This window comes from Nymphalis io, chromosome 18 (assembly GCF_905147045.1).
Source record: "Nymphalis io chromosome 18, ilAglIoxx1.1, whole genome shotgun sequence".
Classification (NCBI taxonomy): domain Eukaryota; kingdom Metazoa; phylum Arthropoda; class Insecta; order Lepidoptera; family Nymphalidae; genus Nymphalis; species Nymphalis io.
Genome location: NC_065905.1, coordinates 4893891 through 4921558, shown reverse-complemented (window position 1 = coordinate 4921558; position 27668 = coordinate 4893891). Strand labels below are relative to the sequence as shown.

Here is a 27668-nt window from a genome sequence, read left to right as displayed (position 1 = left end):
TTATAAGACGTGTACTTTGAAGAAATTTATTTTATTCTAACCTAGTCTCCGCTCGTGGATAGCCCGCGTATGAGTGGGGAGAATTGTTAGATACCCTATGCCCGTTTCTGTACCCTGACAACGTGTCAAAATTTCATGATGTTAGGTTGAGTAGAGTAAAGAAAATGAGTAAAAAGACGAGATGGCCTATTGGTTACAACGCGTGAATCTTAACCGATGATCGTGGGTTCAAACCGGGGCAAGCACCACTGAATTTTCATGTGCTTAATTTGTAATTATAATTCATCTCCTGCTTGACGGTGAAGGAAAACGTGAGGAAACCTGCATGCGTCTAATTTCATTGAAATTATGTCACATGTGTATTCTACCAACCCGCATTGGAGCAGCGTGGTGGAATAAGCTCTAAACCTTCTCCCCAAAAAGGGAGAGGATGCCTTAGCCCAGCAGTGGGACATTAAGAGGCTGTTTCTGTTCTGTTCTGTATACCTTTATCATCGAATTTTATCGTTAATGAATATGCTTTTTGTATTTCCAGTGACCAACGGCTACGAATCTGATAGAGAAGAGTGGAGAAGCAGCCGCTCACAGTTTTCAACAACCGCCTTCGACAGCCTCGCTCGGCCTACAAAAATGGCGATGGCGTTAACATTCAAAAAGCCCCAAAGACTCGAACCAGTACCACAATATTTTCGCCTAACAAGCGATTCAAAGCCCAAACTCACTCCCCTACCGTTCCGACCAAACAACTTTCTCCAAAGAGCACCGAGATTACCGCGACCCAGCACAGAAATCAAACGGAACCTCACAACGGATCATAGAAAATATATGTCGCTGCAAAATCTCGAAATACCGAAGAAGCTAAGCGAACCAAAAAAGCAGAATGAGAAAAAGGCGAATTATAGCAATATCTCGCACAGGATCACGGGACTTACAAATAAATTACGAGATTTAGGTAATGGCAACACCATCGGTAGATTTAAAGCGCAATCGCATAGTGATGTTGCGAATTTAAAACCAGTATTGAAAATGAACGTTCATGATGGAACGAAGCGTTCGGTTGTAAGGACTTGTAGTGTAGAACCACCAAAGAAAGTTACATTTAGTGCCTTCGCCACCGTTCAAGTAGTTTAAATTTAAAAAGTTATGCTGAATATTTGGCGGGGCCTTAAGTTATAACCCTACATATATAGTATTAAGAATAATAAAAATAAATATAACGGTTTGACATTAAAATATTATATGTAATAAGTATTTAATTGTTGTAATTCTATAATTGACATTATAAATAATTTGACAGTATAAATAATTCGATTTGTTTCTTCACTTTGTCCTCAGTAACAATTAAGCCTGAATGTATTTCCAATTAATATAAACTAATACTAGTAGGTATGTAACATAGTTTAGAAAACAAACAAAGGAAAAGGTATTATTTAAGTACAAGACATGCTATAAGTAGGGTTCCAATATCAAAGATATTTTTTCATTTGCCTCTTTTATACTGATCGATAAACATCAATTTTGTTAAAATATTACACATACTTTGGGATAATTTAATCAGTATAATGATAAACGATTACGATATGTAATCATTAAACTCGATTACAGTATAACGAAAGTAATCAAAAAAGTAAAATGAGTGAGTAAGTCAAGTAAGTAGCCCAGAGCATCCCCGCACGCCCTCTTCAGAATCAATCAAAGTTAATCGGTAATCATGAATGCAAATTGTAGTCGTAAATTTTTTAATCTGTTTGCATTTTGCTTAGGCAAATTACAGATATTTAAGAAAAACTTTTTTAACTATAGTATTATTGAATATATCATAAACAATATGGTTATGTAGACGGATATATTTTGACATTTAGATGTGTTCTTCTCGCGGTATGTACGGTATAAAACTAGATGCAACTTGGTTAGTCAAAGTTTGATTTCCTGTTTTAATAATAGTCGGTGTAATTTCTCATTAACAAAATCCAAGTTTGCTAGAATGATCATATTTACCCCTCCAATTAAGTGTACAGCTTGTGTTAGGAGTGGGGACGGTAGCACAAGGGGCCAGGTCCGAACCAGCGACTTTTACATCGCTAGGCGGCCCGTAAATCATTTGTGCTAATGACTCTTCTACGATCTAGGGAACCCTATTTTAATAGTGGCAACAATACTAACTTAGTATTTTACTATTAAATATTTTTTAATTATTTAAGGGCGCGAAAAGTTAAAGCTGATTAAAGTCTAAAGGTTTTGAGTGTTTACTTATTTTTTGTTTTTATTATATTGTTACGTAATTCGTTAAAAAAAACGAAACAGGTCGGGTTTGTGTGAATATAAAATTCGATGAAATTGTCATTTAAACTTATATTATTAATAATTTCAACGACGTATTCGTTCGGGAAATCATTACGAAGATATTAAAAAAGTATTTCAACCTATTAGTTATTTTATAAGAGAATTTGTAAATAAAATATTATATTATTTCTAATCTTTTTAGTCTGTCGCATGTACATAGATAATTTAATTAACTTGATAATTGACTTAATAATTGTTACGAACTGACATTTATTCATAATTTATTAGGAGAGTAAGTTATGTTTGTTTTTTTTTAAATGATTTTCAAGCATTTGTATTACATTTTGAAAATAGAATTACTATATTTTTATTCTATTCTGATTCTGATTGACAGATGTAGAATTTTCAATCTGTGTATGTGTATTTTTTAATCATCTATAAAAGTTGATAAAGGATATAATCCAGTTTCCTTGCGACAGTTTATTAGATTCAGCAATTTGTTTTTAAACCTTCGATTAAATAATTCACTTACACAGAAAAAACTTACAACAAAGACGCTTTCAGCCTCCTTTTAATCTAAATATTAAAAAAGACAGACACAGATATTTAAGTAATATAAAATGATTTTCATAATTCGATCGATTAATTACATAATCTTTTTAATTCTTGACGAAAAAACGTCTAAAAATTTACACAAAAAATTCACCTCACTTGCTGTAAGGTTTGAAGCCTTACGAACTATTTGGACGAAACGAAACACGTGAATTATATGTAAACAAAATCGACCCACTGCAATTATTTTATTATAATTCTTATATACAATTGTATTCCTATCACACATATATTGATCAAACATGAGTCATATCTTCAATGCTGTTCCCGTTTGCTTGTATGCATATGTATATAACATATATCTATATTATAGTCTTAAGCATTCTTCCTCTATATTTATTTTTATTATAAATTCTGTACCTAATAATATCAACTTTATTAATGAGAGAATCGTCAAGTTAAAGATTCACACCAGACATTTATCTCTGAAATAAAGCCGTATCTATATTATTATATATTTCTTCGTTAGTTAAAATATGAAAATTAATAATATTGTCTATAGGTAGAAAAATGTCTGGTGTTTATCATTTTAGTTTTCGATTGTTTTTGTTCGTGACATGGATAGCGAAGAAGGGATTTCTAAGGGGGAGGAAGGGACGGTGAGCCAGCTTTCCGAACAGCTTAAATATATCTTACAGGGCGTATACAATTTTGTTCGTTATATAAATTGTGTAATTATTTTTTGTGCCATTAATTTTTTGGCATTATAATGTGCTACGTTAGCTTAAAAAATACAACAGAACTCGCCTTGAGCCGTAATATATCATCCTGCCAATTTGTTATTGAATCGCGGAAAGCTTGCTCAATAAAATGTTTTGTTCTCGAATGTTCCAAAGATTGAAATGCCACCAATCTTTAAGAGATTGTTGTCGGTCAGTTTCAGGTGTAAATAAAAACCTAAATATATTATTTTATGTTATAAAAATAAGAATATTTAACATAATGTCTTTTAGACTGGCCGGCGAATTATTATTATAAATAAATATTTGTTACGATTCAGTATATGCTCTAACGATTTTGACGAATAATCGATTAAAATATATAAACATATGTATATCTAAATTCTCTATTATGTTTATTTTTTTAAATATATATGTATCTATTATGCGTTAATCATTAAGTACCTAATGTTATATATGTTTAAACTTTTATATTTGTACCTTCTTGTAATTTATTCTTCACGAATAATTTTATTTTTCAAGAAGATTTTTAATGATTAAATATGCTCTTTATGGTGCGTTTCCATTAAAACAGCCGGCAAATTCTGCATTTAAAACTTGTACTATTATTGAAAGTTATCAACGATAAACATCGCTGTATAAATTTTTGATCACTTAAAATATATGCCTTTGAACTCGTGTTGATCATTACAAGAGTTGTCATATTTTCTTTTGTGTTGAAACACAGCTTAAGATTTTAAGATTGTTTCATTGATATGTTTAAATAAGATATCTTAAATACTTCCTACTAATTCAAAATTCTGTCTGCGGAGAATCTGACGAACTCCTTAACACTTAACTGCTTTTAGATATACGTAGTGAAATAGCTTATTAAAAATAAATTCTAAATATTTTTTTTATAAATTTAGAGACGCCATCATAATACCTAGTCCAATCAAGTGTAAAGTCTAATGTCTATAGAAATTTAATACCACATTCGTTTTATTTAACGCGCGAAACTTTTCATAACTTTTTTTTCGTTCTTTTCAATAAAAAAATTCAAGTAGTAGTTATTTCGTTTCTTTTGTCTATTTCTTTTTAATAAATGGTTGAATGATTAATTGTCAATTTTTACAATGGAAACTGGTAGAGAGTTCAGATCCTATTATTATTAAAAACTATTTTTAAACCAAGCTTTTGTACACTATATATATTGAGCTCAATTGATTGGGAAAATTTGTTTAAGAATTGAATTTCAATATTGATCCATACACGCTCACAAATATACAGTTAAATAAAAGCTTGTAATATATAACATTTTAAACCGCATACGCTAGAACGAACACGAACATCGAGATCTTGAGATCGAGCATAACCGCCATATATGAGTTATAATGAAGTAGCCAAAAGCTCTTCCGAGTTGTGTACGATCATTTCTTTTACGTAACAATTATCAAAGTTCTCTGAACACCGTTCATGCATAAAATAAATTGAATTGCTATGAACGTGTGTTACAAACAAAGTGTTTTATGTTCGTTAGTGGTACACATGTTAACAAGACAGTGACGTCATGTAACGCAATAACTTTTGTCGAACATACATACGTACGATTTATAGTTTGTTGAAAATCTTTGCGACAAAGCTATAAGCAGGCACTGGTGAGTGTTATTACTTTGATTTTAAAACAAGGAATGGAATGGGTTCGTCTAAGTCATGAATTGAAGAATGAAATTATAATTAAACTTTTAATAAAAAAAATAGTTGAAATTAATTAAGTTCATTGTTAATTAATGATAATTTTTAATGCTTACATGTTACATAATTTAGTTTTAATTTAGTAATTAGCGTATGATACGTAAATTGTTGTTACTTGTTTTTGATTTCGTCTTAAATTTGTTTTAAAAAAATAATAAACTTTTTTGTCTGATTTCTATTGTTTTTATCAATCCTTACATTGACATTACACTTTTATAAGTTTATTTGGCTTATAATATGAAAACGAGCTAATAGGTTGGTGCTGAGTGTATACTGCCTATAGACATTGGTAGGTAGTACTATTTTATATTACTAAATATTAGTGCACTATAAACACTTATGTGCATGTGATATAAAATCATATTTAGGGCCAGCAGTGTTATTTTGGAAGAAATCACCAGTAAATTGTTGACAACGGACTTATGGTGATACTATTTTGATGCATGTATTCTGGAAATCTTATAATTATTCTGATCAATGTCATATATCACTTTTTCGCATTATATGACCGTTTTTCGTGTTTTGTGTTTGTTCTTACAGAATAGCCCTACATAAAAAAGTTATTGAGTTTTTCTGTAAGAAAATTAGAAGCTTGTGCATAATAAAATCTCCAACTGGCGAACTGCCTTGAGAATCGTGCGTATTTGTGGTGGATATTGATCATGAGGACATCGTCATCATCATTATTTGTAAGATGGCTTCAATAATAGTATATGCCAATTAAATGTCTCGTTATCGCCAATTGTTCGAATACCTAAGAAACGTAGGTTATCGCTTTGCATAAAAAGTTCTTATCGGTACAATTTTGTTTACTGATACGTGAAGTTTCGCTGCTCAGTTTTTATAAGGAATTCATCTTGTGACATCGCTTTTACAAAAGGTAATATTGTTTTATAGTTTTTTTTTTATTACAGTTGACAATATTTTGCTTTTATATAAAGTATAACAATTTTCCACATTATAAATATTTTTTAATCCTTCACATATTTTAACATGTCATAAATTGCAAATTTTAATTTATTCTCCAGAATTTATATGAGATTTCCTTCATTTAAAGTAAAGACAATATGCTTTCTGAAAAATATAGCAAAAATTGCCATTTTACAAATCATGTTGAATCTGATTTACGAATGATAAATATATTTTTTTGACATTTTACTTTCTCTGATGTAGACAGATGGTTTATTCAAATTAACGGGTGTATTCATAATATTATTTTATCACATTGTTAACGTTCAGAATTAAAAAAATGAAAGGCGTACTCAATGATATGCGTTTTACTTGGTTGATAGTTCAAGTCGTTATGATTTAAATTTCTCCTACAGGACCAATCGTTGTCCTCTTTGTCATTTTTGCGTTTTGTTATATCTGCTTCAAGTAACCGCTCGAACACACATAATATAATATAATACATTAAATATTTGTTGTTTCACCAAACATAAGGAGAATGAGCCACGCTTGAGCCCAGCAATTCAGATAGGACCTAGGACTCCTAGGTACAAAGCCACAGACAAACTTTCGAACACATGAATTTACTTTTCCTTTTTTATCAATCTTAATTGTGTTAAAGAAATATTTAAGCAATATTATATTTTATACGTAATGTTTAAACAGTATACATTTATTATTTTTTATTTTACGCATAGAAATATCATTTACAATGATAAGAAATGTTAAATCTAAAGACCATTTTTCCATCCCGGTACTCTAAGATTGACTGACACCTTTTTGGATAATTATATAAACGATTAGAAAAAGATATTTTTGTTTGTGTTGAAGTACTTTTATATGTGTAATAAATAGAACAAACAAACAAACATTTTCAACAGACACCATGTCGGTCGCCAGTGCCTTCCAATCAAGCAAAATTGTTCCAGATGTCATCCCTTCCCCACCCAGCAAAACTATAGAGGTATTTACCAAATTTACACTATTAATGGACCTTAATTTGATTTTCGTCATGTTGCCTAGATTGATCCATTGTAACAAAATGTGTTGGTGTAAAGTATTAAAACCTGGTAAGTGTTTAATGAAATGAATAAATTGATTTTAATTTAAAAAAATGTTATTTATATAACAGACGAACAAAGCGTCGAGTAATAATCGGTATACGTAATCTTAAAAAAATAAATAAAGATTATAAGTACTACTATAAAATAAATAATATAATTCAATTTAATTTAAATAAAAGGTTATCTATAATCATTATAATAATTTAATCACGCACTGTTTTTTTTCATAATTACAAAAAAGGCAACGAAACATAAGATCATAAGTCATAATACGAATTGTTATTTCAATTGTGATCAAAGTTGACAATCAAAAGCGCTTCTTTACGACCGAAAAGGCTGTTTTTTTAGTTTTTCTATGTTTGTGTCATATCGAGATATGATTAAGGTTTTTTATTTGATTTATTTGTAATTGATATGAGTAAAGCATTTGAAAAGGTGTACCCATATGCAAATAAAATACGAACTTTAATACTTATTTACCAAAACATGATTAAGTTTTAAAATAAAAACAAATACAATTTTGGCTATATTATAGCTATACGTTCCTTTGGAAAACTTCTGCTTACATATTTTTATATGTGACGGACGAAGGCGAAGTTACAAGCTTTATATGTATGTTATATAATTCTTTTGTTAGAAATAATAGTTTTGGTTTTACGATCATAACAATATTCATTGTATATTTTCCAATTCCAATTACTGGTGGTAGGGCTTTGTGCAAGCTCGTCTGGGTAGGTACCACCCACTCATCAGATATTCTACCGCAAAACAGCAATACTTGATATTGTTGTGTTCCGGTTTGAAGGGTGAGTGAGCCAGTGTAATTACAGGCACAAGGGACATAAAATCTTAGTTCCCAAGGTTGGTGGCGCATTGGCTATAAGCGATGGTTGACATTTCTTACAATGCCAATGTCTAAGGGCGTTTGGTGACCACTTACCATCAGGTGGCCCATATGCTCGTCCTCCTTCCTATTCTATAAAAAAAAAAATTAATTTAGGTAAGCACTCATTGTGTTACATTATTTATATAGTGTAGTAAAAAATTTAAAGTGGTAGGTGGAGTTTTGTAACGAAATATATAATAATAACTCGTTTTAGCACCGAGGAGGAAAGCGTTTAGGTGTTAGGCACCCTAGATCATTTTCAGTATTCCTGACAACATGCATGCAAAATATCTTGCTACTTAAAGTTACGATGGTAAATCGTAGCAAACAAACAAACTCTCTTTCGCATTTATGATATTAGTAAATAGATCTGTTTTTTTTTTCAATACGATAAATTATTAATTTCTGAATTTGTGTCTTGTGTCGAGTTGCATTATAAAATTCTAAATTAAGTTAACTTTACATAACAGTTTCTGTCGTTAAACAATCGCAATAAATAAAAAAAGGTAAAATAAAAAATTACTAAGTATGTATAATCCTAATACGTTGTATTATGTTTACATTCAAATAAAATAATTAAAAAATATATTGAAAGTAAAAAGCCAAAAAAAAAAACAATCAATCAATCAACAGCCAATCGTTGTCCACTGCTGAACAAAGGCCTATCCCAAGGTGCGCCAAAGCTCCCTGTCCTCCGCCTTCCGCATCCAGTTGGTGCCCGCCACCTTCTTAAGGTCGTCGGTCCACCTGGCTGGAGGGCGCCCTACGCTGCGCTTGCCGATTCGCGGTCTCCACTCTAGGACTCGTCTGCTCCAACGGCCATCGGTCCTACGACATACGTGACCAGCCCACTGCCACTTCAGCCTGCTAATTTTGCAAGCTATGTCGGTGACTCCGGTTCTTTTCCGGATAATCTCATTTCTGATCTTATCCTTCAAAGATACTCCGAGCATAGCTCGCTCCATAGCACGCTGAGCGACTTTGAATTTGTGGACTAGTCCCGCAGTTAGTGTCCACGTTTCGGCACCGTATGTCAAAAAAAAGATATATATAATAAACTATTCTTTTTAAAATTTAAAGATAATTTAGTTGCATACAGATTAAAATGAATTGAATTGGTTTGAAACAATATTTATTTGCAATTCAATTTAATTATTTTTTACCTATTTTATATATTAATGATACTATTAGTACCAGTATCCGATATTTAACTAATTTTATTTTTGTGTAACTGACACCATTTCATTTTGCTTCCCTTGCCTAATTTTAAAGTAAATAATATAAACGTACGTCACGATGTTCACGACTCCATTAATATAATACATTAAATACCAATTTATGGATGAAAAGATTAAATAATAAATATCATATTATAATATTTAAAAAAGGATTTGTTAAATATAACATAATATGCTATATTGTACATTAAAAGAGTTAAAAAAAATACTTATACAAACATAAAATAGCAACGTACATCATTTTGTTAAGAAACTAATGATTTGTACACGTACACGTGTACAAATACATAATTTGTGTATTATTCTAATAATTAATGTTTACTACTTTAAATACTATAATCAAATTTTCAATTAATCAAATTTATCGAAACATATTTATACTTATCTTAGAGCGTACATTCTATTGACATTTTATCTTAAATATATTTTGAGATAAAGAAATTATCACAATCAATTAGATTAATTATGTAATTTTTAATACATGCTATTGTCTTATTGAAAGGTACATGCTTAATTATATGCACTTTAACATTCTTATGAAAGTTGAATCGGATAAACGATTTAACGTGTAGAATATGAACAACAAACAAACACAAACAATGATTATTAATTTAATAAATAAGTTAAGTATAAACGTTATAAAAACCGGTGCACAGTACTATTGTATTTATAATCTAAAAAGAAATATATTGTTTATGTATTAAGATAAATAATCAAAGGTAGAAAGATAATTGCAGACGAAAAAAAATGCAATACATTGTATGACGTCAAAGAGATCCGCTTGTTTACATAATTTTTAAAACAATAGCATACGACAATGCAGTTCAGACTCAATTAAAATCAATATTTGAGCTAACTGGCTGTCTTTTAAGCTATGTATGTCTATTTGTTAACAAAACAGTTTTTAATTCAATACCGTTTTTTTCTTTAATTTTTATTCTCGGCGGTTGATATTAACTGCCTCACCCTTAAAAGGGAAATACTACTGTACAAAGTTTGGTATTAGCCACTAGAATAACTTGTTAGTGGGTAGCTACCACTCCATGGGTAGAATCTTGAAAGACCTTAGCTCTAGTAACAGTTAAGTTTTTTCAGTGTAAGATATTTTATTTTTACAAAAATATATAAATATATAAATGTTCCTAATTTCAGCTCACTTACCCAAGCGGTGTCGTGGCTCAGCAGGGAAACGAGCTGACTCCTACTCAAGTGAAGAACCAACCCAGTGTATCATTTGAGGCTGACTCAGGTTCATATTATACACTCATTTTCACCGGTAAGTGATAATCACTAAAAATTATATATCTGCGCAGTTCTCTCAGTCTCCATTGAAAATACCTTCCTGGATAAAATCGATCAGGAAGACATCAGAATACCCGAATATCCTTTGAAGTTTTCTGTCATCCGATCTACTTTCAAACTTACGTACTCGTTCTATTCTCGTTTCTCTACATATCTTTCACAATATTTTTTTCCATCCATCATCTTAGTAGCCCAGTATCCACTAATTACAACAGATTATATGAGTTTTATATATTTTTTCTTTAAATTTATGAGGAAGTTGTAAATAATCCCTATGAATTATCGCAATTTTCTTGTTATGTGCCAATTATGGCCACCTGTTGGTAAGTGGTCACCAACGCCCATACACCTCATTGTAAGAAATGTTAACCATCGCTTACATCGCAAATGCGCCACCAACCTTGCGAACTAATATGTTATATCCCTTGTGCCTGTAATTACACTGGCTCACTCACCCTTCAAACCGGAACACAACAAATTTTGCGGTAGAATATCTGATGATTTTCTTACTTCATATATATTTAATTCGTAAACAATAAAATACCCCTGAAAGTCTATAATGAAAGTATATGCATTTTATCTCCATCATTATTAACTGATGCACGCTAAGCGGGATATTAATCCCGCTTAGCGTGCGTCAGTAAGCCAAAAAATACGCGTAATCGTAAACTTTATCAATGATTTTTGAGTATTTTAATCTTTTACCACGATTTCGAGATATGTGTTTAGTTTTATCAATAACGGCTTAATTTATTTATTTCAAACAAGTGACATTATATTGTGCTTATAAATAATTTCTGCGGTGTGTGTAGTTTAAAATCCTGCCTGTAAATATAAAACTGAAGGGTTAAGGCCTCTTGAAAATATGGTAAAAAAAAATCCATCATCTTGCAAAGGGGATTTGATTGGTTGGCAACAACATCAGAGTCTACAGATTTTCCTTAAGTTGTAAATAAAAAGCTTTTGTCTAAAAATGTCATTTACGGCCTCTTTCTTTAATTGATGATTTCCTCATGGCCTAATTTGGCCATGGCACATACTAACATATTAACATATTAACAAGAGAGACTGGCCAACTTCGCAGGGGATTTTATAGTGAACAATTAATGTACGCGCAAACTCAAGTGCACTTTATATAGTCGCACTCATAATCTAATAGGACAGTAAATCCGACACGGTAGTGAAAACACTGTTCATTTCCAAACATTGAACAACTAATGATAATTTCTAACTCCTAAATCTTCATATAACTACTAATTTAATTATACACAATCCCATAATATTTATAGAATACTACTTATTAAAAGCCTTACCGTTATAGATCCAGACAATTACGATGGCCCAGAGAAGGTCTACCGTGAATGGCACCACTGGCTTGTAGTCAACATCCCAGGCAGTGATGTATCGAAGGGCGAAGTTTTATCCGGATATATCGGCTCTGGCCCGCCAGAAGGCACTGGCATCCATCGCTACGTGTACATTGTTTACAAACAACCGGGAAAACTAAGCTTCGATGAAAAGAGGCTAACCAATACGTGAGTTAAAGAACTTTAATTATTATTGTTTTACATTTTGCAATTCAATACAAAAGATACAAAAAAAATTTATGCCTTTAGGGGTACGTAAGATCGAGAATTTGGTGTTGGTAATATAGACCGATAAGTATTTAAGAATTCAATGGGGCTAATAAAATGTATCCGTCAATTTCGGAGACGTTCTAATTAATTGTGGTATTGACATGTACAGTTTCGTCTTACTTTAAAATGATTATTATATATAATATACTCATTCGTTTTCGGATTGGAAATACTTTAAGAATGTAATTATGTTAAATGTCCAAAAAAAAATTAACTAATAAATCTTATATCAGGTCGATCGACGGTCGTGCTGCTTTCTCCACTCAAAAGTTCGCCGAGAAGTATAACTTAGGAGTTCCAGTCGCTGGGAACTTCTACCGAGCGCAATTTGACGACTACGTACCTCTCTTGTACAAGAGTTTGGGAGTTTAATAAAGTTTATTAATATATATTTTCATTTTATATATTGTCAGTACCATTAGAAAATAAATGAAATGCTTCCCTTTATTATACAGCATACGTTTTAGGTAAAATAATTTCAAAGGACAAACAGTTCCAAAAAACGATTTTATGCTCATTGAATATTCATCCACATAATGCTGGACATATATTGGCATAATTACGGATAATCAATTTTTGCGAGCAAATTTTGAAAACGCGACTGCTCTAAATAGAAATAAGGACATTATATGGGATAGATAGACAATTATATGCCATGAAATTCACTGAACTACGTTTATTTTGATTTTAGAAATTACAATGGAATATGTACATAAATGTGATGTACATAAATCAAAGTAAAATCATAAATGTATTAAAGGGACGAACTTAAAGAGTTTATAACATTTTCAAGCGCTTCAGGCGATAAGTATGCTTCACGCATAAAATTACCAGATATTGGTCCAGTCAGATTGTGCCGCTCCTTAAACTCCACGGGGTCAAAACCCGGACGATTTAGAATTGAACTGAAAAAATAAATTTACATATGAATAAAGAACGTTCTATATAGTAGATCTTATTATGTAAAAGGGAGTATAAAGTAGTACAATACGTAGTAAGCAATCAAAACAAAGTTTGTGTTACGAGTGGCACGATTACAAACCTAAGCGGTTGAGTTCGAATTTACGATGTTCAAAGCTATAGGTGACTCATTGTTTACTTATTGATTTTTTTTTTTAATTTTATTAACATTATTTTAATAACCTGTATATAATCTTGAAACTGCAAATAATGGCGCTTTTTAGTATCAACAGCCAAATTAAGCATCTATTTATATATGAATAGAGTTACTTATTGCATTTATTATAGTAATAATTTTATAACGTCTTCATAAACAAACGATTACTCCTAATATTTACCTATTAACGTGACAGCTGGCTCATATGTCATTCTTAATAGAGTAGGATTGTTAATTTGTTATAACTCGGCACTCGACGGCGTTGCAGCACGTCAACTTTTGCACCGTTCAATCGATCGTCATGAATATATACAGACAGAACAACGTATTGCAGGTTTTGATAGTAACTTATAAATATATATTAATTCAAATTGATTTTATTTACAGTAACAGCCTGTGAATGTCCCACTGATGGGCTAAGGCCTCCTCTCCCTTTTTGAGGAGAAGGTTAGGAGCTTATTCCACCACGCTGCTCCAATGCGGGTTGGTAGAATACACATGTGGCAGAATTTCAGTGAACTTAGACACATGCAGGTTTACTCACGATATTTTCCTCCACCGTCAAGCACGAGATGAATTATTATCACAAATTAAGCACATGAACATTCAGTGGTGCTTGGCCGAGTTTGAACCCACGATCATCGGTTAAGATTCACGTGTTCATACCACTGGGCCGTCTCGGCTTCATATAAAAGTTATATATGAAGCCGAGATATTTTATAGAAGCCTATATATTTTATACATCGTTATATATAAAAGTTAATAATGAATAATTTACCATAACGAATCAAGAGGTTCAGGATCAATCCACTCGCTCTGCTGATAAAGGAGAAATAAGTACGGAAATCCTCCAGGGTAAGGAGTGGGGGGAAAATATGAAGCCAAAGTGTCGCCGCTTTCCATATTTGCCCCACGGATGTTCACAATCAACCAGTGGAGGAACTGCGTGTATCTTGGAATGAAATCGATTGGAAGATCCGGCCCTGATTAAAGAGATATTTAATTATTCGAGATATCTACAGTTATTAAATATTATTATTATAAATTATTTATATATATATTTAATTATATAAAAGTCTTCCAGACCGATTTCGGCCACGGCGGCCAATCTCAAGAGAGATTAGCCAACTGCGTAGGACATATTATAGTGCACAAGTGTGTGCGCAAACACAGGCGCATTCTATTCCTTAACTCTCATAATCCGATAGGACGGCAATCCGACGCGACCGGAAAGTGTTCAGGCGCAGGACCAACGGCTTTACGTGCTTTCCGAGGCACGTTTACACTCCGTACACACTACCAACTTCCAGACTGGGCTGCTATTGAGAACTTTCGACAGAAAAACCCAATAACTTTTTATTGGAATGACCTGGGATTTGAACTCAGGACCTCCGGGTCTGCGGCCTTACATCAAGCCACTAAACCAACGAGGCAAAAATCGATATTACACACACATAGAAAAACTAAAAAAACTGCCTTTTTCGGCCACTTGTGCGACGGAAATACCCTGGTTCCATGGCGCACATACTCTTCAAACAGGAACAGAACAATACCAGGTAGTGCTGTTTAGTGGTAGAATATGTGAAGAGCACACAAAAGCGCTAAAAAAATATAAATATAAAAGACCATATTTAAAAAAAAAAACTACATTACCAAAAAACATAAACGTATATAGCCCGGTGGAATTGGCTTTAAAACTGACAGTCGGTTGTAATAAGGTTTGCAGAGGGTTGACTGTAGTCCCCAAATCCACATTAACAGTTGAATAATTGACCTGAAAGATCAATTCACCATTCACTTATTTTGAGAAGGTTTAGAGCTGTTAGGACTAATGTGTCAAAACTATAAAAAGTACTAAAAATTGTCTATGGTCTCATCTCGATATCCATCACACGATATTTAGTATTGGAGTATTGACAGTCTGCGTACAGGATATGTTTGAGTAAGGTCTATGTCAGTTAGCTTAGTGATAATATGTAAATAGTGTATACACGGAATAAACCAAGACTATAGACTAATAGTAACAATAATGTAGAAGCATATTTCACTGGCTCTACAGGTTCGTGTATTTGTGTTCATAAAAATTATCTTATGCCCGGCGGCTAAAGAAAACTCCTGAGGAAACCTGTATTGTAGGAATTAAAATTCTACGGGATGTGTATTCCACAACGGATCAGTATGGAAGAATAAATTCCAAATCTTCTCCATAAAAGGGGAGGAAGCTTTTATTCAAATCATTTACGGGTAACTAATTATCTAAAATATTATTGTCTATGTATTTTTTTTTTCTTGACAGTACTAGCATGCCAAATAATTTTATTATTAATTTCAATAAACATAATTAAATTTAAAAAAATATTAGAGTAGCTAAAACTAAATTAATTAAAAATTATACATTAAAAATGTATAGAAAATCATGCTGTTGTCAATCAAAATGTATAGAAAAGATGGTTCTGTGGTATTGTACCCAAGACGGTGCATCAAATTACACAACACTCACACCAATTATATGAACTTAAATGCAATTTATTGAAATCATATGATAAATACTTACGCTTATAAAAAGTTGCGGCGCCACTGTTTCAATGTTGGGTATAAGTTTGTTATCCAAAAAAGCTGTAGCAACTCTTGAATTTTGTGCGTCTCCATAACAACTAACAAGGAGAAATGATAGAACGAGGCAGTTGACTAAATACATATTTCTTATCTGTAAATTGATAATATTATATATTATTTTATAATTAATAAAAAAAGATATAAATTAATTAAAAACTAAATTAAATAGTATGTATTTTTAAACATGCCGAATAACGAACATTTAAGTCAACCTAAATTTAAACCCTCATATGAAAATATTCTAAATACACTTATATTATTTTTTTATTTTATTTTATATCGCCGGGAGGGCAAATGACTCTACTCCACCTGATGGTAAGTGGTAGAGTAGAGTAGTAGAGTCCAAACGCGACGACGGCCAGTAAAGACGGGAAAAACGTTCTGCACTAGCCGCCTTCGCCTTGCCGGCCCGCAAGATGCCTCTTCACGCCTCGTTTGATGGAACCCGGGTTGTAAGAGGAGGGGAACACGTGAGCTGGTAAGGAATTCCATTTTTTGGAAGTGCGACAAAGAAAGGAGTTGCCAAATTTCTTTGTTCGCGATGGAATTGAAGTCACAGTTAGGCGGTGACATTGAGAACCAGCTCGCGTGGACTTAAGAAGGAAGGGGGAAGCAGGAATTAGAGAGAATAATTTCTCAGAGCACTCGCCGTGATACAGTCGATAGAAAGCGCTCAGTGCTGCTATCTCACGACGCAATTGTAAAGGTTCAAGGGTGTTTGTGACCTTTACGTCGCCAATAATGCGTACGGCACGTCGCTGCAACCGGTCCAAGGCCTCCAGTAGGTACTTAGCGGAACCATCCCAAAGGTGCGAGCAATATTCCACGCAAGAGCGTACCTGTGTTTTGTACAGCAGGCACAGTTGTTGTGGCGTGAAAAAACGCCGCACCTTGTTCAGAACTCCGAGTTTCCGTGAAGCTGTTTTTATAACAGCCTCGATGTAATCCCTTGGACTAAGGTCGCAGCGAACGTCAATCCCCAGCATGGCGATTTTGCTTTGTATCACCAGCGGAGTACCACAGAGGGAGGGAAGAGGGTAAAATGCTGACTTTTTCGCTGTGAGAGCGCATACCTGTGTTTTCTTGGCATTAAACTCAACAAGATTATCAGAGCCCCATTTGGCAATGAGCTCTAATGTCCTATCGAGTTCAATGACAAGATCCTTCCGCCTGTCCTCAATTTCCGCCCGCCCAGCCACTGCGCGTCCGTGGTATCCACCATGCACTGTACTATCGTCTGCATAGCAATGTATGTTCCCAAGAGAGAGCATATCATTGATATGCAAAAGAAAGAGTGTCGGAGATAGCACAGATCCCTGGGGGACCCCAGCATTCACTACATAGAATTGTGAAGCGCAACCATCAACTAAAACACGAAGGCTACGCTTGTGTGGCAATCCAGGTGCATAGCTGAGTAGTCAGACCATATGCCGGCAGCTTGGAGAGAAGACTTCTGTGCCAGACCCTGTCGAAAGCCTTGGAGATATCGAGGCTGACAGCCAACGATTCTCCATGCTTGTCGATAGCTTCACCCCAGAGGTGTGTAACGTACGCTAGAAGATCACCTGTGGACCGTTTTGGTCAAAACCCGTACTGACGATCATTAATTAAACAGTGATCTTCTAGGTAATGGATCAGTTGGTTGTTTAAAATCCGATCCATCACCTTACAAAGTACTGAGGTGATAGCTATTGGCCGATAATTTGCCGGGTTAGACCGATCCCCTTTTTTGGGAACCGCTTGCACATTAGCTCTTCTCCAAGCCTCCGGCACACATCCCGAAGAGAGAGAAAGTTGGAACAGGCGCGTTAACACAGGAGACACCTCTCAGACTGCGCACTTCTTCAGCACTATGGCTGGTATTCCATCAGGACCGCTAGCTTTCCGTACATCAAGTGATTGCAGCTCCGCACGCACATCACGTTGTCTGATTTTGATGTCAAGCATCGTACATGAAGGTCACATGAAGGTGTTGTAGATGGCAGCGTATTACAATCATCGATGACGAAATTATCGGCAAAGAGTTTAGCCAGGAGATCAGCTTGCTCTTGCGGACTGAGAGCTAGCGATCCGTCCGGATTTCTGAGCGGTGGCAGCGAAGGTTGGCAGAAATTGTTTTGCACAGACTTGGTCAGACGCCAGAAGCTACGGGAGCCCCTAGGATGCGAAACAAGGTCATGACCAATTTGTACAATGCGCTGTGCATCCGCTCTCGTGTATGCCTTTCTTATTTCCTTTCAGGACTTGGAATTTTTATTGTAGTTTGCTTTCAGTGAGTCAATGTTAGATGCCCCGCTAATGCAGCCGTTGATCCACTTGCGATATGCCGCCTGCTTAGATGATACAGCATCGATACATTCACGAGTGAACCAACGGTTACGCGTACCCCTACTGACGAGATCTGAGCTAGGAATGTAGTATTCCATTCCCAACATGATCTCGTCAGCAACAGCAGCGGCACTATCTGTCGGGTCATTCCCACTGAAGAAACGTTCCTTCCAAGGGACCGAAACATAGTAATCGCGCATACCGTCCCAATCTGCCGACTTATAGTGCCAAACACGACGTTTGCATACGGCTAGTGGCGGCAGTAAAAGAAATAAGCTGTGAAAGATATAAGGCTGTGATCCGAAGAGCCAAGAAGAGCCTGAACCACAACCTGATATTCCACTGGGTAAGAAGTCAGCAGAAGGTCCAGTAGAGAAGGTGCTTGCCCATCAATGTCTGGGATCCTGGTGGGCTGATTAACCAGTTGGGTCAAGTCATGTGTGAGAGCAAAAGCATGAGCAGTCCTTCCAGCATGGTCAGTTTTGAGGGACTTCTACCAGGATTCGTGGTGAGCATTAAAATCCCCCAAAAACACCAATTCCGCGTTAGGAAATTGCTCTTGCGCAGCATCTGCTACCCGACTAAGATGGTCAAATAATCGGCTTGTCTCCAAGTCACCATTGTGGGATCTGTAGAGGCACACGTAGACTCGGCTCTGACGAACCAGGTCCACACGTACCACCAACATGGAGAAGGAGGGGTCCTCCAAGCAGCGCAGTCGGTGACAGCAAACATCCGTCCTGACGAACAAGCATACTCCGGCTTTCGCTTTGAAGGATTCTTCAAGCGTGTAGCCGGGATAATTAAGGTAGCTGATATCGGCAGGACGGAGTATTTGTGTCTCCGTGAGAAACAACATTGCTGGCCGTGCTGTCTCGAGATGGTGGTGGACAGCGTTGAGGTTAGCGTAGAGTCCACGGTTAGAGAACTCGACCTCAAACAGCGAGGGTATGGTGGGGGTGTGCACCGCTGTACGACCGTTATTTCTGTTTTGTTGCGCTACCATTTGGGAAAAAAAGAATAGAAAAGAGACGTGAAGCGAGCGACGTATTGTCACGATAGGGATGGGCAAAGTGTGGAGGCGTGTTTCCCCTAGTGGTTGTCAAAAGGAAAAATACACTGACCCACCGGACGGAAGGGCCCCCGAACCCCCCTGGAAGTGGCCGCCGGGACCCCACCTTCCGGTCACCTACCGGCACGACGGTCCACCCCGAGATTATGCGTAGCCTGGTGGGGCAGCCTCGCGAGCTGGTTAGGCACGCTCGGGCCCCTGTACTATGCTACAGGCGGCCAGCGGAACAGCCGTTTCTTCGGGTCTCCCTGTCCGGCAGGTCAATACAGTTTCCCCCGGCATTGGTTCAACAACCGTCTCCATTGGACCAACACCCATCGCGGCAATACTCGCTCGGGCACTGGCTGTACGCTGGCTGATCTCGAAACGCGGCTGCAAGCCACTTCACGAGTTTTTCACCATGCGTACGGTGGTAACAAGCCAGGCGGATGTTTAACATCCTACCACCAGATGAGCTGATGGTCGCTCAGATATCCCTTAGTCGCCTCTTACGACACCCATGGGAACGAGAGGGGCAGTGAAATGTATTCTTTCACCGTCACTGCATTATAACCACAAATAAGGCCTTAATATGAGGTTTTATTGGTAGCAAAGAAAACTAGCTCTATAAATATTTAAGCAACCTTCCCCGACACGTGATTTTATACGACGATATTTTTGTATAATTCACAACTGCATTACAGTTACCTATTGATTGTTAAATTAAATACTACCACAGGTTCTGAAACGACAAATACCCTAATAAGAACCGGCGAAAGAAGATCAGCACTGTTTGTCTTTCGTCTAATTTTGTAATTAAGATACAAACAATGTTATAATAGAATTAGTTTTGCGCCAAGCGCTTCGCCTGTCCTGGGCGAATATATATCTGCAATAATATATGTCTTACCTTTTTCTGTTTAAAATGTTTAAAATGTAAATAACATTAAGTTTATTCTGATAAGTTTAATTTCACAGGTGTTTCTACCACGAAAATGTATTTGTTACTGACTTATACTGACTAACAAATTTATATATATATAGAAATTTATACAACATACAGTTTATCAAAAGACTAAATGAAACAGGTCAAGTGAGAGTCCGATTCGGAGAGGGTTTTGTACTATTAAGAAAGAATATATACCATAACAAAAAGAGAGAATACTCCTTAAATAAAGAGGAGCAGCTAAATGAAGTCAGGTGAATAAATAAATATATTATTTTTCTTAAGCCGACTCGTATGCCGTGCCTGCAATTCATGACGACGTTCAGCTAGACAGGCACAATAATTAATTTACAAGTGTATATTGATTAATAATTAATTTAAAATTAATTGATAAGAAAGATTAAGTTAAATTCATATTTTTATAATTACATAAAATCTACGTTAGCTGAATAATGAATGCTTTAAATGATTAAGCATTGCGCAAGAAGTGTTATTTGATAGTAATGCTCGTAGCATGCATAAGTTGTAAAAAAAGTCATTTAAATGATTAGAATAAACTATTATTCACAATCAACACGTTACACGGATAGTAAATATGATATAGTTGCAGTAGAACTGTATTCCATTAGAACTAGCTCGAAACTCACCACAGAACACAATTGTGAAATATCAGAAAGTGATATGCGACATTGACTATAATAGAAATTATAACATTTATTTATTTATTTTACACTTTTTGCACAACATATACATAAAATGAGAGAAGTAGGAAACAATCAAAGAAAAATAAAATAAAAAATGGTGCGCAAAGGCGGTCTTATCGCTTATAGCGATCTCTAACAGACAATCTTTGGTGAAAGAATTTTGTAAGAGAACAGGTAAGTGCATTTACATATAAAAAGGAAATACTAAATATTTAATAAACTACACATATCTACATCCCACTAACCACATATAATAATACATACATACATACACATATACATACATACAAATATATATATATACCATTATAATTTTTTAAGTATAAAATTTACTTAGTTCAAGCTGGTATTAGTAGATACCATCCATCACTATCACCATCACATATTCTACAGGCACACGACAATACTTAGGTTTGTTGTGTTCCGGTTGAAAGAATGAGCTACTGTAACTACAAACACAATGGTACGTCCATTACTAATTACTTCACGTGGTTGGTGGCGCATTGGTGATGCAAGGGATGGTTAATATTTCCTACGACACCTATGTCTATGGTTGGTGGTGACTACTCACCATCAGGGGCTACCTGATGATCTTCTCGACCAACACTATATAATAAAAAAATAAACTAAAAAAATCTATGTTTAACAAATTGCTTTTTAGTACAACTAACGAAAAAAATGTTATTAAAAATTCATTTGATGAGACAATTCTTATTACTTGTTTTTCTAGCGAACACTAATTACACCCACATGACTTGGTAAGTACGAAGTATCGTAGTTACCTACTTAATCAAGGCGATCATACAGTTTTAATAGGAAACAAAATATTATTTAGGTAAGTATTTGAAAACTATACCTAAAACTATATAATAATAATACAATATCTACATTACATTTTCATGAATATAATGAATTTTACTCATCGTCCATTAGTCCAGAGGGTGGATCTACCAGTTATCTGTCCGATAGCTGGTTGGAATCACTACGGGTACGCGACCCCGGACTGCTCTAGCTACTAGTGTCACATTCCTGTATCTTCCGTGATCACAGTATCCTCACCCCTCTCCTTGATACGTTGTTTCCCAAAATTATCCCAGCGTCACGCCAAAGAAGAAGGAAAACTAATATTAAACCCGGAGCGGTGCCTCCGTTTAGGCGTAAGCCAGTCACCTGCGGCCAAACCAGCACCACACGTATTGACTCGTCATTCCTGCGGATCCTGCTGGGGAGGAGGAGAGGGTGGCATGGGTACTGGGCAAGCCCGTGTTGCCATAAAGTCGCCTGGCCCAGGCGTAGCAGCATCCACGGAGAGGACACTTCGCTCACCTGTCTTGCAGGTGGAAAACAACACGGAGAGTGGCAGTCACCGGTTATAAGTCAGCACGAATAGGCGTAAGTGCGGACGCCAGGGGCCACTCTTGACAGTAGGAGGATCCATCGTAGATCCATTGATCAGTTACCGCCTGCTTTAAGTCGGGCAGCCCCCGATCAATAAGGTACTGATCCGCCTCAGCGTTAACTTGTTCCGCCTGGGTGAACGGAACACAAGCCTTACAGCTAGACGTTGACGCTGTGACATTAACCACCTGCTCAAAGAAACAAAAATCTCAAAACCCACAACAACGCTGCTTACATGCGCTTTGCGACATGGAATGTCCGAACGATGAGGACAGGCTTCCCGAACACCTACGGAAGCTCCGATTGCGCCCAAAAACTGCGCAAAACTTACAGTATCGACGTGGAGCTTAAAAGGCTCAAAATCGATATCGTAGCCTTACAAGAGACCAGAACTGAAGACGAAGGGTCTTTGCGTGAAGCTAACTACACTTTTTACTGGAAGGGCAAGAGTTCCTTGGAAACACGAGAGCATGGTGTAGGTTTCGCGGTTCGAAACCATCTCATCAACGCCATAGAGACACCTGTAGGCGTTTCCGAGCGGATTATGGTCTTGCGTCTAAACACAAAAAGCGGCTTTGTCACGCTAATTTCCGCTTACGCACCGACGCTTAGTTCAAAACCTGAGACCAAGGATCAGTTCTACGGCCAGCTCGATGAGACAGTGCGCAGGGTGAATCCAACTGACAGACTGCATATTTTGGGTGACTTTAATGCCCGCGTCGGTCAGGGTACATCAGCCTGGCCTGAATGCCTCGGTGCACACGGCATAGGCAAGCTTAACGACAACGGACAACGACTGTTGGAGTTTTGCTCAAGGCACCAGCTGTGTGTTACCAACACCTTTTTTAAAGGCAAAATGATGCGGAAAGTCTCGTGGATGCACCCTCGATCTAAACACTGGCACCAATTAGACCTTGCTCTAACAAGAAGGAGGGATCTACGGGAAACGCTCCACACGCGGGCGTTTCACAGTGCCGATTGCGACACCGATCACAGCCTCGTCGCTACTAAAGTCCGACTTGTCCCTAGAAGAGTCCATTCTTCCAAGCCACTCGGTCGAAAAAAGATAAATCTTTTCAAGACTCGTGACATGGAAGTAGTGGAGTCATTTGGGGAACTCGTCCGCGAAGAAGTTGCAACTTGGGATAGTACGGCATCAGCGCGAGTCGAATGGGAAAAAGTCAAGTCTCTTCTCACTGACACTGCAGGCAAGATTTTTGGCTATCAAAAGGCAAAATCTTACGACTGGTTTCAAGAAAACGAGAAGCACTTACTTCCCTTGATTGACTCGAAACGCCAAGCCGCTTTAAATTTTCGCCTTAACCCTTGCGATGCGACGCGTAAAGATCTCACGAAGGCAAAAGCCTCACTCCAGCGTAGCACGCGCTTCTTTGTAAATGCGTATTGGACAGAGCTTTGCCAAAGCATCCAAGCGTGCGCAATCGCGGGGGATATTGGCGGGGTGTACGCGGGCATCAAAAGAGCTCTTGGACCTACTCCAAAAAAGACGGCACCTCTCAAGGAAACCGACGGTTCTGTTATAACAGACAGCACCCGTCAGATGGCAAGATGGGTAGAATACTACAAGGGGCTCTACTCGTGCCCAGTGGATATTCAGCCAGAAGCAATGGAGCTTGTCCCGAATCTGGCAACTTGGCACGAGCTAGACGTTGCACCCACAGTAGAGGAACTTTATCTGGCCGTCAAGAAGCTCAAATGTGGAAAGAGCCCCGGAAAAGACGATGTTGTCACCGAAGTCGTCAAGCTTGAGTGCCTCTTGCCCATCCTTCATAACCACCTGGCTAAGTGCTGGGAAGAAAACTACGTCCCTCAGGATATGCGAGATGCTAACATCGTCACTCTTTATAAAGGCAAAGGCGATCGTGGCGACTGCAACTGTTACCGCGGAATATCTCTTCTTAGCATCGTCGGTAAAGCCTTTGCCAGGGCCATTTTAGGCAAACTACAAAGGCTCGCCGACCGCGTATACCCTGAGGCACAATGTGGTTTTAGGTCCCAACGGTCAACTGTCGACATGATATTTTCACTCAGACAGCTACAAGAAAAGTGTAGGGAGCAACATACCCCCCTAGTCATTGCATTTGTAGACCTAAATAAGGCTTTTGACTCCGTGAGCAGAGAGGGGTTGTACTCGGTTCTTGTCAGAATTGGATGCCCCCCAAAACTCCTAAGGATAGTGCAATCGTTCCACGAAGGTATGGAAGTTACCGTCCTGCACAATGGCAACGCATCCACGCCATTCGACGTACGCCGTGGTGTTCGTCAAGGTTGTGCACTGGCCCCCACCTTGTTCGGAATATTCTTCTCAGTGCTTCTGAAGGTTGCTTTTGGAGATGAACAGCAAGGCGTCCACTTACACACGCGAACCGATGGTAGGCTGTACAACATCTCAATGCTCAAGTCCAAACGCTACAGGGAGGACTTATTTGTAGATAGTCTCCTCTTCGCTGACGACGCTGCCTTCGTTGCTCATGACCAAGCTCAACTCCAGAGTCTAATGGACAAATTTGCCAGAGCGTGCGACCTCTTTTCAATGTCCATAAACTGCAAGAAGACCGTTATTTTAGCGCAAGGATGTTTAGAGCAACCAGTCATCTTGCTTAACGGCGCACCTTTACAGGTGGTTAACAAATTTTGCTACCTTGGGTCGCATTTGTCGAGCAATCTCTCGCTTGATGCAGAGATCGACTTCCGCATCGGCAAAGCAGCCTCTACGTTCGGGAGGCTCTGTTCAAGGGCTTGGGATAACAGACACCTTACGGTAAAAACGAAAATGCTTGTTTACCAATCATGTGTCCTAAGCACACTCTTGTATGGAGCAGAAGCGTGGACAACGTACGCAAAACAAGAACGCCGACTAAACACATTTCACTTGCGCTGTCTTCGGAGCATTCTGGGCATCACATGGCAGGATCGCGTGACAAACGAGTCTGTTCTAGGCGAGGCACAGCTGCCTAGCATCATGGCCATTCTCAAAAAAAAACGGTTACGGTGGCTGGGACACGTGCATCGAATGGAGCAGACCCGTCTTCCAAGGCAAATACTACTGGGAGAGGTTGTGGGTGCAAAGAGGTCTGTTGGGCGGCCTATGCTCCGTTACAAAGATTGCGCTAAGCGTGATATGGTTGCGTTTAACATCCCTAGCAATCGATGGGAGGAACTGGCAGAGGACCGTGCCAAGTGGCGACGCCTTATTCACGAAGGTCAATCAAAGCATGACAATGACTGGTTCAAACTACTAAAAGAAAAACGCACTAGGCGTCATGAGCGGGCTTCAAACCCCCGCCCATCTGGGGGCGCATACACTTGTCGGAAGTGCGGCCGGGGGATCCTCTCTCGCATTGGTCTATTCAGTCATGAACGCAAGTGCCTTCGCGATGCCGCTTAAATCATCTGTCAAAGATGCAGAGGCCTATATATAATAACTCATCGAAAATTAAAGTTACAGAAATGACATATCTAAAAGTTTTATTTAATCGACTTCAATAAAGGAGAACGTTTTCTATTCGTAATAGACATTATTAAGTTTTTACATTAAGGCCATCATTTGAAATAGGTTTTTTGTTTATAGATAGAATCATTCGAATAATTTTTTATTTATTATTATCTCATTAAAAAAAAAACTTTCCAAATCAAGTATTTTTGCCGGTTGCATTTGTAATAACACCCCGTCTTATATTGTTTATATTATTGACAGGGGGCTGATTCATTTTTCGCCCAGAGGATCGGAATTGTGATTCATTGGAGAAATGATTCTTGTCACAATTCCACGCGGTCATGATTTTTACAGTAGCTATTCTTAATTTTGATTTGTATTATACTTAAGCACATAATGTAAAAAAATCTTAGGTAAATATAGTATAAATTTGAATATCTTACCGCGTTGCATAAATAAATACAAAATTTTATGTCTCCTACGGTTAAATGACTCGTAATGTACACAGTATTTACGTTTTTGATATTTTTTTAATGTACGTGTTTATAAGGACGTAATGAAGTCAGTTAATGATATATATGTCTAAAATTAGTTAAACAAAGTTTTTATTTTCCTCACGATTTTCGATTTTTTAGCACTTGCGTTGACGGTTTTTAACTACAATAAATTTTATATTATTTTTCGTTACATACAACCATTAATATTGTTAATAGTAGTGATAAAAATGTTTACGTAAATTACAAAAACCTCACTAATATTATTAGTGCGAGAACGTTTTTTGGCTTGTCCATTTTTTTACTCTGCAACGGAGCAACGAATCGAGAAGTTCTTTTCATGGTGATAGATTGTGGAAAAATAACTTGCATATACTTTCCCGAGTAATAGCAAGGCTGTGGTAATTATGTATGATATTATTATTTTATTATTAAAAATAACTTAACGGATTTTTATGAAATTTAGGTAATAACACAACAACTTTGTCTCGAATTCACTTGATCTTAGAAAGTCCTACTATGGTCCTACTATGGACCTTATAGGAAATGAAAGAAAATGTTACAAAAAGCAACGCGTGCTCCCAGAACAGTACAATTCTCAAGATTATTACCTAAGATTTATAGTAGAATACGATAAGTAGCGCTGTTTTCGATTATTAGTTTTACAAGTATATTGATAGACCAACATGTTATATTATTTACATCCGTCCGTATTGAGTCCGCGTTGGTGACACAAATGTCCAGGTGTCCACGTACACGAAATACGCCTAATATATAAATATATATATATATATCGTCCTCCACAATATCTACATTACATTTTCATGAATATAATGAATTTTACTCATCGAAAATTAAAGTTACAGAAATGACATATCTAAAAGTTTTATTTAATCGACTTCAATAAAGGAGAACGTTTTCTATTCGTAATAGACATTATTAAGTTTTTACATTAAGGCCATCGTTCGAATATTCTGAGGAGGACGGCAGCCGGGATTACCTCGCGCTGCCGTACGCACGAGCGGAGCACAGCATGGGAGGGGCCCCGAATACGTTATATCAACACCGCAATGGTTTTAGTGGGTAAGAAGCCACATAACTCGGTACTCCTCCCCCTGAAGGAGCCGGGTACCTTTTCTACTGCGTGAAAAAAAAAGAAAAGAAAAAGGAGTG

General features: G+C 36.8%; 3 protein-coding genes across 4 annotated transcripts in view; 2 read left to right on the top strand and 1 right to left on the bottom strand.

Annotated features, from left to right (window-relative positions):
- LOC126775541 (uncharacterized) overlaps positions 1 to 2487 on the top strand; it is an 84966-nt gene extending 82479 nt beyond the window's left edge. For both annotated transcript variants that reach the window (XM_050497558.1, XM_050497557.1), the window contains exon 3: positions 536 to 2487. In XM_050497558.1, the coding sequence (XP_050353515.1) occupies positions 536 to 1131 (596 nt within the window). In that variant the 3' untranslated portion in view covers positions 1132 to 2487. The remainder of the gene's footprint in view (positions 1 to 535) is intronic.
- A 3588-nt stretch (positions 2488 to 6075) lies between these two features.
- LOC126775600 (phosphatidylethanolamine-binding protein homolog F40A3.3-like) lies at positions 6076 to 12773 on the top strand. The gene is made up of 5 exons (XM_050497647.1): positions 6076 to 6189; positions 7139 to 7221; positions 10598 to 10721; positions 12069 to 12282; positions 12618 to 12773. The coding sequence occupies exons 2-5, from the start codon at positions 7144 to 7146 to the stop codon at positions 12754 to 12756; spliced, it is 555 nt and encodes a 184-aa protein (XP_050353604.1). The 5' UTR covers positions 6076 to 6189; positions 7139 to 7143; the 3' UTR covers positions 12757 to 12773.
- A 313-nt stretch (positions 12774 to 13086) lies between these two features.
- On the bottom strand, positions 13087 to 26508 carry LOC126775598 (protein D1-like). The gene is made up of 5 exons (XM_050497644.1): positions 26445 to 26508; positions 16056 to 16208; positions 15155 to 15275; positions 14280 to 14484; positions 13087 to 13289 (listed from the first exon to the last, which is right to left on the bottom strand). Exons 2-5 carry the CDS (start codon positions 16197 to 16199, stop codon positions 13139 to 13141), a joined length of 621 nt encoding a protein of 206 aa, XP_050353601.1. The 5' UTR covers positions 16200 to 16208; positions 26445 to 26508; the 3' UTR covers positions 13087 to 13138.
- Positions 26509 to 27668: the final 1160 nt, after the last annotated feature.

Excerpts from the sequence above, each read along its gene's own strand:
- LOC126775600 (XM_050497647.1), top strand. The coding sequence starts at position 7,144 with ATGTCGGTCGCCAGTGCCTTCCAATCAAGCAAAATTGTTCCAGATGTC. Across the intron at positions 7,222-10,597 it reads CACCCAGCAAAACTATAGAG|CTCACTTACCCAAGCGGTGT; the intron begins GTATTTACCAAA and ends TCCTAATTTCAG. Across the intron at positions 12,283-12,617 it reads GAAAAGAGGCTAACCAATAC|GTCGATCGACGGTCGTGCTG; the intron begins GTGAGTTAAAGA and ends ATCTTATATCAG.
- LOC126775598 (XM_050497644.1), bottom strand. The coding sequence starts at position 16,199 with ATGTATTTAGTCAACTGCCTCGTTCTATCATTTCTCCTTGTTAGTTGT. Across the intron at positions 14,485-15,154 it reads ATATACGTTTATGTTTTTTG|GGCCGGATCTTCCAATCGAT; the intron begins GTAATGTAGTTT and ends CTCTTTAATCAG. Across the intron at positions 13,290-14,279 it reads GAACCTCTTGATTCGTTATG|TTCAATTCTAAATCGTCCGG; the intron begins GTAAATTATTCA and ends TTATTTTTTCAG.